Source organism: Loxodonta africana, chromosome 9, assembly GCF_030014295.1.
Source record: "Loxodonta africana isolate mLoxAfr1 chromosome 9, mLoxAfr1.hap2, whole genome shotgun sequence".
Lineage (NCBI taxonomy): Eukaryota > Metazoa > Chordata > Mammalia > Proboscidea > Elephantidae > Loxodonta > Loxodonta africana.
The window spans coordinates 111904984-111924348 of record NC_087350.1 but is presented as its reverse complement, the minus strand read 5'-3'; the positions used below and the strand labels follow the sequence as shown (position 1 = coordinate 111924348).

The following is a 19365-nucleotide window of genomic DNA, read 5'->3' as shown; positions in this document are numbered from 1 at the left end:
TTGGTTGATATTAAGTCTTTACAGGAAGTAGCACATGATCAAGAACCAATCATATTGAAGAAAGAAGTTCAAGCTGTGCTGAAAGCATTAGCAAAAACAAGGCTCTAGGAGGCAGAAAACAAGTGAAATGATTGTATTTATGACAACCTAGGAGTCCTGAACATCAAAGGTATAGTTAGAAAATGGACTGAGCAGCAGGGGGAGAGACAGTTCAGAACCAGAGAGGGTTGCTGACCTGAATCGCTGGGATCTCTCAGGCACCAATCCCGGGAGCAGCTGCAGTGAGCTGGTAGTAGGGTTCAGCTGCAGTTTCCACAGGGAGAAGCAGCCAGCTGCACAGCCTGCTCGCACCTCTGGAACCAGAGAAGAACTGCGCTCTCAGCAAAAGCTAAGTACTTGCGTATATTTTACTGTGCCCCCTGACCCTTAGCTGGCTTCAATGGCTGTTGAATTCCCTGGACCTGAGATAGGCCCTCCTGAGTGCCTAGAGCCATCCTCCCAGCCTTGGAGAAGGAATAAACTCACAACTGGGGGAAAAGATAATTTGCCAGCTCCACTACACTGGGGAGCTCAGGACAGAAGTGGCTCTTGTCCAGGCATAAACTGTCCATGGACTTTGAATACCTTTCCCCACTGCATGGACCTGTGTGAGCCTATTTTGGGAGAATAGGCTCTAGTTGGTAGACTACAAATCTTTCAGCTGTGCAGTGGAGAGGTAGGTGTTTGATGTTTGACACTGCTTTGCCTATTAAACAGGGTCCTGACCTAACCACATCAGAGGCCTAAGGACTGGTAGCTCCACTCAGGTCACCCAGCCACCCGTGACAGGGGTCCAAGGATAACTGGTACCTCCCAGTCCTTACAACCAAACACATTGGGTGCCCATGGTTTGTTTGCAGAACCCACCCACCTGTACTCTCTAGGGAATAGGGACGCACTTTCCTCAGAGACACTTTGGGGACAATCCCAGCCCCCTGCCTTGTTCAGACCCCCTGCTGCAACCAGATAACAGTACCTACACCAATCACCCCTGCCCCTCTAAGACTGTAGGACAGAGCCTCTACCACACACTTGATCAGCTACCTGGACACTTGAGCTGAATTCATACAAGAAAAGTGAATTGACTCCTAGACTGATATACCTGATAACAGCTCCAGCCATCTGGGGACAGAAAGTCAGAGCTCCAAGGTGAAAATAATCAAGCTAGCTCACTTAAGCAACCCATCTGGGCATATCAAAATAAAACAAAGCAGGAAGCTAGGATACAGTAAGCAAACATAAAATAAACTATTACAACAACTTACAGATGGCTCGGAGACAACAGTCAATATCAAGTCAAATAAAGGAACAGACCATGATTGCCTCAACAAGCACTCAAAACAAAGAATCAAAGGATCTTCTGGGTGGAAGTGCCTTCCTGGATGGAGAATTCAAAAGATTAATATACAAAACTCTTCAAGACATGAGGAACAAAATTAGGAAGGAGATCAGGCAATACTCAGAAAAAGCCAAGGAACACACAGATAAAGTAGTTGAAGAAATTAAAAAGGTTATTGAAGAACATAAGGAAAAATTTAATAAGTTGCAAGAATCCATGGAGAGACAGCAATCAGAAAATCAGAAGATTAACAATAAAATTACAGAATTAGACAACTCAATAGAAAGTCACAGGAGCAGATTTGAGCAAGTGGAAGGCAGAATTGGTGAACTTCAAGATAAAGCACTTGACACCAATATATTTGAAGAAAAATCAGATAAAAGAATTTAAAAAAATGAAGAAACCTTAAGAATCATGTGGAACTCTATCAAGAGAAATAACCTACGAGTGATTGGAGTGGCAGAGCAGGGAGGGAGAATAGAAAATACGGAGAGAATTGTTGAAGATTTGTTGTCGGAAAACATCCCTGATATCATGACAGATGACAAGATATCTATCCAAGATGCTCATTGATCTCCACATAGGGTAGATTTTAAAAGAAAGTCACCAAGACATATTATAATTAAACTTGCCAAAACCGAAGATAAACAGAGAATTTTAAGAGCATAAACAGAAAGTCATCTACAAAGGAAAGTCAATAAGAGTAAGCTCAGACTACTCGACAGAAACTGTGCAGGCAAAACGCAATGGGATGACTTATATAAAGTATTCAAGGAAAAAAATTGCCAGCCAAGAATCATATATCCAGCAAAACTGTCTTTCAAATAAGAAGGTGAAATTAGGACATTTCCAGATAAACAGAAGTGTAGGAAATTCCAAAAAACCTAACCAAAACTAGAAGAAATACTAAAGGGAGTGCTTTGGTTAGAAAATCAATAATATCAAGTATCAACCCAACACTAGAACACTGGACAGAGCAATCAAATGTCAACCCAGACAGGGAAATCACAAAAATAAATCAAGATTAAAAAAATAGTCAAAACAGGGACACAGTGATGTTATTATGTAAAAGAATACAACATAAAAAAAAAATAAAGAGGGACTAAGAAATGTAATCATAGATCTTTCATATGGAGAGCAAGACAAGATGATACAAAGAAATAAAAGTTAGGTTTAAATTTAGAAAAATAGGGGTAAATATTGAGGTAACCACAAAGGAGACTATTCTACACTTCAAAATAAAACACAAGAAAAAAATAGAGGCACAGCAGAAACAAAATAAACAACAACAAATAAGAGGAAAAAGACAACATATAAAGATAAACTACTCAGCACAAAAAATTAAGTGGGAAAAAGAAACTCAACAACACACAAAAAAAGTCATCAAAATGACAGCACTAAACTCATACCTATCTATAATTACGCTGAATGTAAATAGACTAAATGCACCAGGAAAAGAGACGGAGAGTGGCAGGGTGGATTGAAAAACACGGTCCTCCTATGTGCTGCCTACAAAAGGCACACCTTAGACTTAGAGACACAAACAAACTAAAACTCAAAGGATGGAAAAAAATATATCAAGCAAACAACATGCAAAAAAAGGCAGTAGTGGCAATATTAATTTCTGACAAAATAGACTTTAAACTTAAATCTACCACAAAGGCTAAGGAAGGACACTATATTTCGATTAAAGGGACAATATACCTGGTGGATATAACTATATTAAATATTTTATGCACCCAATGACAGGGCTGCAAGATACATGAAGCAAACTCTAACAGCACTGAAAAGTGAGATAGACAGCTCCACAATAATAGTAGGAGACTTCAACATGCCACTTTCGGTGAAGGACAGGACATCCAGAAAGAAGCTCAATAAAGATACAGAAGATCTAAATGCCACAATAAACCAATTTGACCTTATAGACATATACAGAACACTCCACCCAGCAGCAGTCAAGTATTCTTTTCGAGTGCACATGGAACTTTCTCTAGAATAGACCACATATGCTGTCATAAAGCAAGCTTTAGCAGAATTGAAAACATTGAAATATTACAAAGCATCTTCTCTGACCATAAGGCCATAAAAGTGGAAATCAATTACAGAAAAATCAGGGAAAAGAAATCAAACACTTGGAAACTGAACAATACCCTGCTCAAAAAAAGATTGGACTATAGAAGACATTAAGGATGGAATAAAGAAATTCATAGAATCCAATGAGAATGAAAACACTTCCTATCAGAACCTTAGGAACACAGCGAAAGCCGTGTACAGAGGTCAATTTATATCCATAAATGCACACATACATAAAGAAGAAAGAGCTAAAAGCAAAGAATTATCCCTACAACTTGAACAAATACAAAGAGAGCAACAAGAGAAACCCTCAGGCACCAGAGGAAAGCAAAAAATAAAAATTCGAGAAGAATTTAATGAAATAGAAAACAAACACAATTGAAAGAATTAACAAGACCAAAAGCTGGTTCTTTGAAAACATTAACAATATTGACAAACCATTGGCCAAAAAGACAAAAGAAAAACAGGAGAGGAAGCAAATAACCCGAATAAGAAATGAAATGGGCAATATTACAACAGACCCAAGTGAAATTAAAGGAATCCTGATTACTATGAAAAATTGCACTCTAACAAATTTGAAAATCTAGAAGAAATGGATGAATTCCTAGAAACACACTATCTACCCAAACTAACACAAACTGAGGTTGAACAACTAAATAGACCTATAACTAAAGAAGAGATTGAAAAGGTAATCAAAAACTCCCAACAACAACAAAAAAGCCCTGATCCAGATGGCTTCACTGCAGAGTTCTATTAACTTTCAGAAAAGAGTTAACACCACTACTACTAAAGGTATTTCAAAGCATAGAAAAGGACAGAATACTCCCAAACTCATCCTATGAAGCCAGCATATCCCTGATACCAAAACTAGGTAAAGACACCAAAAAAAAAAAAAAAGAAATTTACAGACCTATATCCCTCATGAACTTAGGTGCAAAAATCCTCAACAAAATTCTAACCAATAGAATTCAACAACATATCAAAAAATTAATTTACCATGACCAAGTGGGATTCATACTAGGTATGCAGGGGTGGTTCAACATTAGAAAAACAATGTAATCCATGATATAAAACAAAAGACAAGAATCACATGATTTTATCAATTGATGCGGAAAAGACATTTTGACAAAGTTCAACACCCATCCATGATAAAAACTCAGCAAAATAGGAATAGAAGGAAAATTCCTCAACATAATGAAGGGCATTTATGCAAAGCCAATAGCCAACATCATCCTGAATGAAGGGAGCCTGAAAGCATTCCTCTTGAGATCAGGAACCAGACAAGGATGCCCTTTGTCACCCCTTTTATTCAACACTGTGCTAGAGTTCCTAGCCAAAGCAATTCAGCTAGATAAAGAAATAAAGAGCATCCACACTGTCAAGGAAGAAGTTAAAGTATCTCTATTTGCAGATGACATGATCTTATACACAGAAAACCCTAAGGAATCTTCAAGAAAACTACTGCAACTAATAGAAGAGTTCAGCAGAGTATTAGGATACAAAGTAAACATACAAAATTCAGGTGGATTCCTCTACACCAACAAAAGGAACATCAGAGAAGAAATCACCAATTCAATACCATTTATATTAGCCCCCAAGAAGGTAAAATACTTGGGAATAAATCTAAGCAGTGATGTAAAAGATTTATACAAAGAAAACTACAAAACACTACTGCAAGAAACCAAACAAGACCTACAAAGGTGGAAAAACATACCTTGCTCATGGATAGGAAGACTTAACTTTGTAAAAATGTCTATTTTACCAAAAGCGATCTATAGATACTATGCAATTCCGATCCAAATTCCAGCGACATTTTTTAATGAGATGGAGAAACAAAACACCAACTTCATATGGACAGGAAAGAGGCCTCAGATAAGCAAAGGATTACTGAAAAAGAAGAACAAAGTGAGAGGCCTCACTCTACCTGATTTAAGAACCTATTATACTGCCACAGTAGCCGAAACAGCCTGGTACTTTTACAACAACAGATACATAGACCGTTGGAACAGAATTGAGAATCCAGACATAAATCCATCCACATATAAGCAGTTTATATTTGACAAAGGCCCAAAATCAGTTAAATGGGGAAAAGACAGTCTTTTAACAAATGTTACTGGGATAATTGGATATCCATCTGCAAAAAAGTGAAACAAGACCCATACCTGACACCATGCCCAAAAATGAACTCGAAATGTGTCAAAGACCTAAAGATAAAATCTAAATGATAAAGATCATGGAAGAAAAAATAGGGATAAAGTTAGGAGCCCTAATACATGGCATAAACAGTATACAAAACATTACTAACAATGCAGAAGAAAAACTGGATAACTGGGAGCTCCTAAAAATGGAACACCTGTGCTCATTCAAAGACTTCACCAAAAGAGTCAAAAGATTACCTACGGGTTGGGAAAAAGTTTTTAGCTATGACATATCTGATCAGCGCCTGATCTCTAAAATCTATATGATACTGCAAAATCTCAACTACAAAAAGACAAATAACCCAATTAAAAAATTGGCAAAAGATATAAACAGGCACTTCACTAAAGAAGACATTCAGGTAGCTAACAGATACATGAGGAAATGCTCACAGTCATTAGCCATTAGAGAAATGCAAATCAAAACTACAATAAGATGCCATCTCACTCCAGCAAGGCTGGCATTAATCCAAAAAACACAAAATAATAAATCTTGGAGAGGTTGTGGAGAGACTGGAACACTTATACACTGCTAGTAGTAATGTGAATTGATGCAATCACTTTGGAAATTGATTCGGCACTTCCTTAGAAAGCTAGAAATAGAGCCACCATATGACCCAGCAGATATATGTACCCCCATGTTCATTGCAGCACTGTTTACAATAGCAAAAAAGATGGAAGCAATCAAGGTGCCCATCAATGGATGAATGGATAAATAAATTATGGTATATTCACACAATGGAATACTATGCACGGATATAGAGCAGTGATGAATCTGTGAAACATTTCATAACATGGAAGAATCTGGAAGGCATTGTGCTGAGTGAAATTAGTTGCCTATGGACAAATATTGTATAAGACCACTATAACAAGAACTGGAGAAATAGTTTAAACAGAGAAGAATATAATCTTTGATGGTTAGGAGAGGGAGGAGGCAGGGAGGGAGGGAGAGGTGTATTCACTCATTAGATAGTAGATAAGAACTACTTTAGGTGAAGGGAAAGACAAAGCATGGTGCAGGATAGGGCAACACAACTGGACTAAACCAAAAGCAAAGAAGCTTCCTGAATAAACTGAATGCTTTGAAGGCCAGCGTCACAGGGTTGGGGGTTTGGGGACCATGGTCTCAGGGGACATCTAAGCCAATTGGCATAATAAAATCTATTAAGAATACATTCTGCATCCCACTTTGGAGAGTGGTGTCTGGGGTCTTAAACGCTAGCAAGCACCCATCTAAGATGCATAAATTGGTTTCAACCCACCTGGAGGAAAGGAGAATGAAGAATACCAAAGACACAAGGAAATTATGAGCCCAAGAGACAGAAAGGACCACATAAACCAGAGACTACATCAGCCTGAGAACAGAATAACTTAGATGGTGTCTGGGCACAATGGATGACCGCCCTCACAAACATAACAGAGAACCCCTGAGGGAGCAGGAGAGCAGTGGGATGCAGATCCTAAATTCTCATAAAAAGACCAGACTTAATGGTCTGACTGAGACTAGAAGGACCCCGGTGGTCATGCTCCCCAGACCTTGTGTTAGTCCAAGACAGGAACCGTTCCCAAAAGCCAACTCTTCAGACAGGGATTGGACTGGACAATGAGATAGAAAATGATGACGGTGATGAATGAGCTTCTTGGATGAAGTAGATATATGAGGCTATGTTGGCATCTCCTGTCTGGAGAGGAGATGAGAGAGCAGAGTAGGTCAGAAGCTGGTGCAATAGACGCAAAAAGATTGAGTGGAGAGAAGGAGTGTGCTGTCTTATAAGGGGGAGAGCAATTAGGAGTATATAGCAAGGTGTACATATATTTTTGTATGAGAGACTGACTTAATTTGTAAACTTTCATTTAAACCACAATAAATAATTTTTTAAAAAGGCTCTAGAAATTGGTGGAATACCAATTAAAATCTTTCAGATGCAATGATGGAAGCAGCCATCTATGCTAAGAAATTTAGAACAGTTACCTGGACAACTGACTAGAAAAGATGCATATTTGTGCACATTTCAAATTAAGGTGACCCAACAGAATCCTGCAATTATTGACAAATATTGTTAAGATCACACTTAAGTGAAATTTTGCCAAAGTTAATTCAAAAGTGGTTAGAGCAGTATAACAGGGAACTGCCAGAAATTCGAGACAGATCCAGAAGAGGGATATCTTGGCTGAAAGCAGAGAAGACCAGACTGATTTTTTCCCTCTGTTTTATTGATTATGCAAAGGCATTCAGTTTAGAGGGTCATAACTAATTATAGACAAGATTGAGAAGAATGAGAATTCCAGAGCACTTAATTGTGCACCTCAGGAACTAGCACTTAAACCAAGAGGCATTTGATCTAACAGTACAAGGGGACAGCACGTGGTTTAAAATCAGGAAAGGTGTGTGTCAGGGTTTATCCTTTCACATTACTTACTTAATTTGCATGCTGTGCAAATAATCCAAGAAGCTGAACTATATGAACAAGTACGTGGCATCAGGACTGGAGGAAGACTCGTTAACAATCTGCTATATGCAGATGACACAACCATGCTTGCTGCAAGTGAAGAGGACTGATGAAGGTCAAAGACTACAGCCTTCAGTATGGATTACACCCCAACATAAAGAAAACGGAAGTCCTGACTACCGGACCAATAAGCAGCATGATGATAAATGGAGAAAAGATTGAAGATGTAAAGAATTTTGTTTTACTTAGACGCCCCCACTCAACACCCATGGAAACAACAGTCAAGAAATCAAACTATGTATTGCACTGGGCAAATCTGCTGCAAAAAACCTCATCAAAGTGTTCACAAGCAAAGATGTCCCCTTGAGGAGTAAGTTACGCCTGACCCAAGCCATGGTATTTTCAGTCGTCTCTTATGCATACAAAGGCTGGACATTGAATAAAGAAGATGGAAGCAGAGTTGGTACATTTGAATCACAGTGTAGGGGAAGAATATTGAACATACCCTGGACTGCCAGAAGAACAAATATGTCTAGGAAGAAGTACAGCCAGGAGGCTCCTTAGAAGCGAGGATGACAAGAGCACGTTATCAGGAGGGACCAGTTTCTGAAGAAGGACATCATGCTTGGTAAAGTAGAGGGTCAGTGAAAAAGAGGAAGACTCTCAATGAGTTGGATGGACACAGTGGGCTCAAATATAGCAATGATTGTGAGGATGGTGCAGGAATAGGCACTGTTCTGTTTTGAGTCGTAAATGATTCCACAGCATCTAACAACAACAACTACAATGAGATGGTTTATGAAATATTAACTTTATACCATTAAAAATTGGTCATATCGTCAGAGGCAGTAAGTGTGGATTGTGATTACTGGAATTCTGCTTCCAGGGATTGTGTTGAGGTAAAGCATAGAGGAAGGACCTGCCTTCTGCATCTGTGGCTGCCTCTTGTCCTGTCAGGCATTAACTTTCCTGGACATTGCCCTTGTTCTTCTGGGTTGGGCAGCATCTGTGTTGACTGTCCATATCAGAGAGCAACTCATTGCCTTTGAGGTTCTGGAGCCCTGTACTGGAGCTCTCCAAGGTGTTCTTGATAAAGACCCAACATACCCCAGAGGCTGGGTTACAATAAGCCATGTATTGACGTTAAAAAAAAAAAAAAAAAAATTTTTATGTGGTATTTGGAGTCTTCATCTTTTCTCATTCTGTATAGGATTTTGATGTAGGAGATTAACTCATTATTGACAAACACTTTCTCTACAAATATTGGATAAAAATTTATGAGTCTGTAAGCTGAAAGTACTGGATAAACAGTATGATAGCCAGTTAAATTTAGTGTTCTAAAAAATGCCCATACCATTTCACAGTTATTTTCCTTACAGAAATGGTTTGTAAATTCTAAAATAGTGGCTATAAGGTATGTTCCTAAACAAGCCATTTCTTCACAACCAGCACTGTGCATTTTACTTTTTTCTGTATAGGTCTATTCATTTTTCCTTTAAAATGAAAACACAATTTGCTCTTACATCTCTTAGAACGCTAACACCTTGAGAAGAGAAGCTTGAGTATTTTGAAAAATGCTTGAATTTTAGGGATGCCAACAAATTTAAATTGCTTTAGTGTCCAGTCTGATTGTTTGCAAGAATAGTTTCATGAGACACAAATACCTTATCAAATCTATTAAAAAAAAATTAGGAAGCTCTAATTTTTGTGGCTTTATGTACACCTGTTCCAAAAGCCAATAGCAGTGAAAACATTCTGGTGTGTCATACTGGTCCATTATACCTGCTGTTAGGCATTGTATAAATTGTATGGTTAAAGTGATAAAAACATTATTATCATTTTAAGGTAACAGCATTAAAGATCACTGTCGTATGCTGGGTTCTCTAAAGAAACAAATCTAGTGAACATGTGTACATATATAATGGATGCAGGCCATACCCCCAAGGAAACCCCCTTTCACCTGATTGGCTGCTCATAGCAGATCTCATCATTGAGGTGATTGAGTTATATCAGACCTCATCATGGAAGTGATTACATCATCACATAACTGCCAAACTACACATAACCGCCAAAGCACTGAAAAGATGGCCCAGTCAAGCTGACACTCCACCTTAAACATCAAATCAACAAACACAATTATACCATTAATAAAAAAGACAAAAAAACTTTTTAGCATTAAAAGGTTTATTAACAGAAACTTCAATTATGTAAAGAGAGTTTTCTGGCACAATAAATCAGAAATGGGAACACTAGTAATGATTTCTCATGTTCTAATTATCAGTGGTGTCTGAGAGAGGAATCTGTGAACATGCCATCAAGAGGACAGGTGACCATTAGCTGAGACTTGTTCAGTTATCTCAGCATCCTCTCGCCAGTTCTCTTACGGTACAACCTTGATAACAACACTTGTTACTCAGTTCTAAAATTCCCGTTCTCTTCTTGCGGGAATGTTTATCCAAGACTAAGTCTTTTAGTTCTGAAGGGCTGCTGTCTTCTGCTTCACTTTGTCTCTTTTTGATGATTTTCACAAGTTCCACATTTGGCATCACCTTCTCTTGAAAATTAGGAATGAATTTTGACAACCTATCTAAGGTTTCCATACCTCTGTTGATGGAGGATGATACAGTATCTGCAGAGTTAAAGAATGGGGGAGAGAGTACTCATGTCAAGAAATGTCAGGAAAAATATAAAATTATTCATAAGCATAAAGGAAAGCATTGTCTCAATAGAGCTAAATATCAAAACAGAATCACCAAGTGTCCTGTGCCTATGCATTTTAACTTACTTCTGGTTTGGCTGCTCGAAGCACTGTGACATTCCCAAGGTTTTGCCTTATGCCTTCCTGTACCTCTGTGGTCTCTTCCCATGACCCCCTTGATGCTTTCATCCTGGCATTTTTTATTCTGCCTGACACCGGTAGCTCATCTCTCTGAAGTAGTCTTGGTCATTGAAAACTTCCAATATGACCATAGATGGATTTTTCTTACTTGAGTAAGCTTCTTCCTTTGCTAAGCAACTTCTGAGTTATTATAGTAATGCTTTTAAAAGCGTATATTAATTATTTGAGGCTATCAAATACTCCATGGAGGTAAGTTACTGCTCAGGGTAAAGCCCAAAAGGTAGAATTCCCAGCTGCTTTGTCTGACAGGCAGGAGGTACAAACTTCTGAGACACGAGATCTCAAACATCTGTTTAAAAATTTCTCTCTCTCACAGTATTTCCTTTGAGTCAATAGTACTTTACATTAAAGGGAGAAAAGGGTTAAAAGAACACTAACCTAACCAAAAATGGCTGAGTTAAAAGAGCGATTGTTGTCTGTGTGCTGTGTGTCCTGAGTAATGAGCTATGTGTGGTGTCTGTCCAGTGCTGTGGATCACACACTACACAAGCTCTGTGTGCCCGGCCAAGGAACCTGTTCTCAAGCAGCATCCCAGGATGGGCAGGAGTGGAGGCTGGAAAGCTCTCTGTGCTTCGTGTCCAGTCATCATCTGATGCCACGTCTCTGGCGCTGCCAGATGTAAGAGACAGAAACAGGAAGAAAGCACATTTCCTAGCCTCAAAAAACTTTAAGCCACATAAACCTACCAATATTTCCTAAACCAGTTACACAACTTTGAGAGTTTTCGCAGAAAAGAATTAGAAACACGGATGAAATTTACATTCTCATGTAATCCTTAATCAGTTCTGGCTGGTCTTTTCTTAATGGCAGCAAAGCTGGTGTTTTCAGCTTATTAATAAGGGAGCTCTGGCGGCACAGTGGTTATGAGCTCAGCTGCTAACCAAAAGGTCAGCAGTTCGAATCCACCAGCTGCTTCTTGGAAACCCTATATCCCAGTTCTACTGTGTCCTGTTATGGTCATTATGAGTTAGAATCCACTTCACGGCAATGGAAAAGTGAAAACAACAAGGCTTCAAGATATAAATTTAAGTGATTCAATTTCTTAATAACTAGCCTACTATTTTAAAAGTAGTTCCATTTTTGAGCTGTACTCGCTCAACTCTGAGATCTCTATTTTAAAGAAAATCCATTGCAACTTTCAAGAACTTGAAAGTGCCGAACAGTCTAGCTATGAGTGTCTGGAGCTGAGTTTCCCTGAATCTGGTCCCTTGGGTTTCTCTTGCAGGCAGCTGGCCCCTTTCTTCCTCTTCCTCTGTCATCCTCTCTCCTCTGACTGTACTTCAAGAACCAGCTCACAAAGGTGGGAGGCAAGGCTCTCCCCTTGGATTTGCTTTAAAAAAAAGAAAGGTTTTGGTATCATAGGCCACAGTGCAGCTTCTTTACAAATGAGGAGAACAGTTGACTCTAAGGCCCTTCCATGTCCACCTTATAGGACCCTGACCCAGGTCTCACAGGGATGCCCCCTTTCCCTTTGACACGCATATGTCCTTGACAACCAGCTGACCACCTATTTCCTCCCTTTACATCTCAGTGCCAGGTGCCCTTTCAGCTGCCCACGTGTCCAGCAGCTGGCAGTCTTGTGTCCTAGGGTAGCTGAAGGCTCCTGTGAGTTTAAGCAGCTTGAACTGCTGGGCACTTCTTCCTGCTCCCATACAACCTAATGGCCAACAGGTGGTGAAGTGTACCTAGCACCTATCAGGTAAGGCTTTCCAGCCCTCTGGTTAGATCCCAGGAGACCCTTCAATGAAAGCAAGTTACAGAGTCAAATCAAGATGTTCTAGGCACCAGAAGCAGCAGCACCAGCAGAGTTTAGGTGCCGAGCCTCAGCATCCAATGAGACCTGGGGCCTGGGTGAAAGCTCTCACCTGCAACCAGGGCAGATGTCAGTGATGACTTGCCCCTGTTAGGATTCTTTCCCCAGTTGATCTGGCCGCAGATTTCAATGCGTGCACGCGCTAATTCACGGCCACATAGCTTCACAATGTTGGACCCCTGGGCCTTGGCCTCTCTGGGGCTGTGGCTTAGCAGCAACCAGACTCCTAGCAGGTGGAAGAAGACTGGGTGCTGCATCCTGGACCTGCTTCTCAGCCTTTCTCTGAAGAAGTCTATCCTTGGCTGCAGGTTGCTTTCCCTGTCTGGCTCCACCAGGCTTTTATAGCCTGTGGGCTCCCACTCAGACCTTGAGTCTAAACTTCCTGCCCCACCCCTTTCCCCACCCCCTCCAGGGAATTTCCCCCTCTACTCCTGTTCACCCTCCCCACGTTCCTTCTATCAGCCCACCCTTCTTCTGCATTTCATCCTTTCCTTCTTTTCTTACCCTCCAACCTTTTTGTATGCTCACATATTGTTAGTCATTATTTGAAGCCTTATTTTTTTTTTACTTTATAATATATTTATATTATAAAATATTTATGTAAAATAAAATATATAGTATATTTTATTTTATAATATATTGTTGAGAAGATGCACAAGAAAACATACACAAAGTCCACAATTTCTACATATACAACTAATTCAGTGATAAGTGATTACATTCTTGGAGCTGTACAACCATTCTTACAGTCCTTTTCGAAGGCTTGTTTTTATGAGAAATGTGGAAAGTGAAAACAAAATGGAGACACTTACGTCAAGCCTGGGGAAATGTCGGATGTTTGGTTTCACAGAACAAATGCTTAAGATAATAAATAACCTAACCTTTAGAGGTAATTGATTCACTGATAATGGGTTTTGGGTTAGAGGTAATAACTAGAGTGTTTCTTTAGACTTATGCGTAACCACCATCCCGCATCCATAACCCTTACATTCCAGACAAATAGGTGCCTGGCTATCTGGAAACCTGCCTGGGCAGGTGCTGACCCCCGGAGAACTGTGTTGTCTGTCTTCTTACTAAAACTGACATTTCTAAAGAAGATAGGACTTCAAGGAACATTTTGTTGAATATCTGGAACACTGGTCAAAACCGCCTGGACTTCCCCAACTTTACTTGTTCTTTGGCCTATAAAAATCCCTCTACTGGCCCATTTCCTTGAAACATTCAGTTTTACGCTGTGTGTTGCCCAATTCACAAATTGTATGACCGAGTAATAAATCTCGAGATTAAGTTTGTTTCATATCCTTCAGCTGAATGAAAGGCTTGACGAATACACTAAATTATATAAAATTAACTGTGCCCATGTTTTCACAACCCAGTTTTTTCCAAGTGATCACTTGCTGTCTAACCTTCTAACTTAAACAAGGTTATAATTAGATTAATTAGTATACAAAAACCCAAACTCACTGGCCTCCACTTGATTCTGACTCCTAGTAACCCCATAGGGTTGCCAAGGCTGCAAATCTCTACAGAAGCTGACTGCTACATCTTTCTGCAATAGAGCCATAGTTAACGTAGTGTCTGGCATATTGATACATTACAATAAAAGGAATGAGCGGGAAAATTATTGGCAAGGTGGAAAAACTGTTAACTTATATTTGAAATCTTAGTAAAAATATGAATATTTCCAACAATGTCACTTTAGGCTTGTACAATAATGCTTTAAGCTTACAGCACACTTTTCCATTCTTTATGGCAGGGGACGAGAGTCTTAAGCTGAGATGAAACTCCAAGGGTCAGCACTTAAATCTGCCCTCCAGAGATCCTGACGAGCACTGAGAGAGCACAGGAGCTTCTAGGGTTGCCTGTTATGTCTTGGAAAATTGCCAGATTGCAAGGTCTTCTGAAAGAGGTAGGAAATCAGACTCTATTACTTTCAAACAACTTATTTCCCTTTGACTGTTCAAGGAGATTGGGTGACTGTGAACGTCTATCTAAACATTTTAAATTCAGAATGTATTCTTTATCTCTTGACTCTAGAGAACACACACATGCAAGACACAAGATAAAATCAGTAGAATCTTACAATCCCAGAAGGAATTTGCTGATAATGCATGCTCCTACACACGCCCAAAAATTACACCTTTATGATGGAATTAATGTATTTTCTGTTTGTTGCATTGGTAAGAGGAAATATTTAACATCTTCTAATTTAACTTTTAAAAAATTCAAAGCAGTTTCGAGATAATTTGTGACTTGATGGCACCTAACACCATCAACGGAGCCATGGGGCTAATGGACCTGGTGCTTTTAATGGATTTTCACTAAGGCGCGCGGTGGGCGAGAGGCTTCTGAAAACTCTGAGAATGGGAAGGTATTTTATGGGTTTACCTTGGCGTTAACAATAGTCTTCTTGACTGACTGTCCTCCAGAGTAACTGCTTGTTTCAAGTGTAAATTTGGGGGAAGGTTTTAATTTTTACGTTGCCTAGGTGGTATCATGTAGTCCTTGCAACTCTCCATTTAGGTGGCAACTTTCCCCATTTTACAGACAGAGGACATAAGTTAAGAGCAGTCAAGTAACTTGTGCAGTGCCACTTTGTTAGCACGTGTGCCAGATGTGTCTTTCTACCCACTTTGTATCTTTTAGTCAATTCTCACGATTTTCTCCAATCTGTCAACAGCAGACAGCCCACACCCAATCCTGAGGACATTCAGGGTCACAGTCGGTTGGTTTTTGTTTCTATATTTCTTCCTTCATTTCACAGGATTTGAAGGAGGAGGAGAAGTAAATGCTTCCTGAGCCAGAAGTCAGTGCTGATTTCTGCGTGGTGCTGACTGTGTCTCAGAGGTGCTCTTAGAACCTTTCCATGTGCCTGTCCTGCTTTACTGCAGGTTAGCAAAGAAGGAAAGGAAGGCATTCAGAAAATCCTCATGTCAGCAAGCCTTCCTTTTTCCTCACTTTCTGTTTCTGCTTAAATAACTGTCATTTGCCAAGTAAATGTGCTGAGGACAAGCTCAGAGTTATCCCCTTAAGTGGAAACTACATGAACCAAGATCTTAGATTTATTTCCACTAAAGATGCATGCTTGCCATTAGTATGCCCTCAATAAATGGATAATTAACTGGCTATGGTCTCATCGATTCGATTCATGGAGACCCCTTGAATTACTGAGAACAACCGTGTTCTGCAGAGTTTACAATTTCTCTGACCTTTAGGAAGTGGGTCCCCAGGCCTTTCTTCTGAGGCACCACTGGGTGGCTTTGAACCACCAATATTTCAATTAGTACCCACCTGCTTAACCATGTGCAGCCCTCAGGTGCTCCCCAGTAAATGATTAGCACCTCCAAATGTGATGGTGTTAGGGACCATTAGCGTCAGTGTCCTGCAAGTCCTAAAACTGAGCACAAAGGTGTGCAGTCATGAATTCAGAGTCTTTGCCTTCAACATTACCCTTTCATTTTGTGAAAGAAAAGAAATGTCATGCATAATTTGCATATATTTGATGAGATTGACAAGTTATTTTCATACATTAACCTGTAGCTTGCTCATTTTGCCAACCCTGAAGCATCTCAGAGTAACTTTCCTAACTGTCTCAAACCATTTCCAAGCACTTGTTAGCACACCAGCGATGGCATAGTAAAGCTTTCAAAAAACAGATAATTCTGTTGATGTTCAAGAAGTCTTGTTTTTATAACAGCAGATTCGAACAGAATTGGAAAGTGTCTCTCTTTTATAAAATTCAGCTTGAAAATTTCCACCATTTTAGTTAACGGCAAGGGAAACCTTCTGAAGCATTTGGCAAAGAGAATCGCTTGGATCTAAGGTGCTAGATGAGAAAATTGATCCAATAATTAGTGCAAGTTTTGTGTATCTGCGTGATTACAAGCTTTCTTCATCCATGAATTCGTGGTTTGTAATAAGTGATTCATTAATTTTCGATGAAGCGTTCTTCCTGGCCATCGAGTGCAGTTTGGTGTGTGTAGAATTTCTGCTCACTGAGTCATACTCATCTCATTTCATACAATGAATAAAGAGACTTTCATCTTCTTCATTTGCAGAAATTAAGTCTATCATACCATCTAACCAGGTGCTTTGCATGTCTACGACCACTTCTCGAGAAAGAAAAATGTTTTCTCTGAAGACCCTATTCAGAAAAAAAGACAAATATTTTCTGTGAGCACCCTATTCCCAAGAGAGACAAATGTTTTCTCTGAACACCCCATTTTCCTGTTCCCAGGTTCTTTTGTCCACACATCTAGATACCTTCTGTTCTGGATTTTCCAGTGTGGCCCTGTTTCAATTTATATTCTATTCATTAAATACGTAACTAAATGTTTATCTAAGTACCAGTTGACTTTATACCTTTTTGTGAAGGGTCATTTGAATGCACAATTCAAAAAAGAAAGGCATCTTATGTAATTTGGTTTTTGTGTTTGTCAGGTGTTGTTGAATTAGTTCCAACTCATAGCAACACTATGTACAACAGGAAGAAATACTGCCCAGTTGCAGCCCATACTCATGATTTTTGATATATTTGAGCCCACTGTTGAAGTCACCATGTCAATCCATCTCACTGAGGCTCTTCCTCTCTTTCACTGACCCTCTACTCTTATCAAGCTATGTCCTTCCGCAGAGACTGGTACCTCCTGAGAACACATCCCAAGTACATGAGACAAAGTCTTACCATCCTTGCTTCTAAGGAGGATTCTGGCTATAGGTCTTCCCAGACAGATTTGTTTGTTCTTCCTGCAGGTGTATTCAGTATTCTTCACCAGCATCATAATTCAAATACATCAATTCTTCTTTGGTTTTCCTTATTCATTTTCCAGCTTTTGTATGCTTATGGGGCAATTAAAATACCATGGCTTCTTTCAGGCACACCTTAGTCCTCAAGGTAACATTTGTATTTTGCACTCTTTAAAGAGGCCTTGAATTTTTTCTTTGATTCTTTCAGCCTGAGAAATGTCTAGCATGTTCTTCCCTTTTGGTTTTCTAACTTTAGGTCTTTGCATATTTCATTAAAATACCTTACTTTGTCTTCATGAGCCTCCGTTTGAAATCTCTTCGGGTCTTTTACTTCATCATTTCTTCCATTCGCTTTAGCTACTCCATGTTCTAGAGCAAGCTTCAGAGTTTCTTAAGACATCAGTTTTGGTCCTTTCTTTCTTTCTTGTTTTGTAATGGCCTTTTCCTTTCTTCATGCATGATGTCATTCCACAACTCCTCTGGTCTTCTTTCATTAGTGTTCATTGCATCAAACCTATTTTTGAGATTGTCTCTAAAATCTGGGGGAATATACTCAAGGTAGTGCTTTTGCTCTCATTCATTTAACTTACTTCAGCTCCAACTTGAACTTGCCCATGAGCAATAATGGTAATAGTCTGTTCCACAGTAAGCCCCTGGCCTTGTTCTGATGGGTGGTGTAGACCTTTAACTTCGTCTCTTTCCACAGGTATAGTTGACTTTATTCCTGTACATTCAGTTTAGTGAAATTCACATGTATTGTCATTGTTTATATTGTTGAAAAATGTATTTGCAGTGAATAAATAGGTCTTGCAAAATACTATCATGTCATCTCCAGTGTTGTTTATCACAAGGCTGTAATTTCCAACTACCAGCCCTTCTTTTTTTACAACTTTGGCATTCCAATCGCCAGTAGTTGTCCAGGTATCTTGATTGTATTTTTGATCAAATTTAGACTATAGAAGTTGGAAGAAATCTTCAACTTCTTCATTTTTGGCATTAGTTTTTGGTGCATATATTTGAATGATAGTCCTATTAACTAGTCTTTCTTGTAGGCATGCAGATATTATCTTGTCACTGACAGCGTTGTACTTCAGGATAGAACTTGGAATGTTCTTTTTGGCCATTAATGCAATGTTATTCCTGGCATTGTGGACTGTATGGTTGTCCGATTCAAATTGGCCAATAGCAGTCCATTTTAGCTCACTATTGCCTAGGATATCGATCTTCATGTGTTCCATTTCATTTTTGATGTCTTCCAATTTTCCAAGCTTCATAGTTCCTACATTCCACATTCCGATTATTAATAGATGTTTGTAGCTACTTTTTCCCATTTTGAGTTGTGCCACATCAGCAAATGAAGCTCCCAAAAGCTTACTCCATCCTTGTTATTAAGGTACATTGAGAAGGCAGCTCTCCCCAGTCCTATTTTGAGTGCCTTCCAACATGAGGGCACTATATCAGACAATATTCCACCGTTATTTATGAGGTTTTCACTGGCTTCTTCCTACTCTGTCTTAGTCTGGAAGCTCTGCTGAAACCTGTCCATCATGGGAGACCTAGCTGGTTTTTGAAATATCAGTAACATAACTTTCAGTATCTATGCAACATGCAAACCACCATGGTATAACACACCGACAAAATAATGGTGATATGTATATATGTTCATTGTGCTTACAGGAAATGAGAACTAATTTTTTGAAAAATGTGGTATGCAATCAACTGCTTGACAGATAAGGATTTGCAATCAGCTATCAGTTTTTCCTTTTAAAATAGAATTTATGAAAACCCACACCTGTTACTGTTGAGTCAAT

The 19365-nt window shown here is 39.3% G+C and overlaps 1 protein-coding gene across 1 annotated transcript; it reads right to left on the bottom strand.

Moving 5' to 3' along the window:
- Nucleotides 1-10259: 10259 nt before the first annotated feature.
- LOC100673567 (prorelaxin H2-like) lies at nucleotides 10260-13135 on the bottom strand. Its single transcript, XM_003407357.4, has 2 exons — nucleotides 12861-13135; nucleotides 10260-10725 (listed from the first exon to the last, which is right to left on the bottom strand). The coding sequence occupies exons 1-2, from the start codon at nucleotides 13063-13065 to the stop codon at nucleotides 10454-10456; spliced, it is 477 nt and encodes a 158-aa protein (XP_003407405.3). The 5' UTR covers nucleotides 13066-13135; the 3' UTR covers nucleotides 10260-10453.
- Between the last annotated feature and the right edge of the window lie 6230 nt (nucleotides 13136-19365).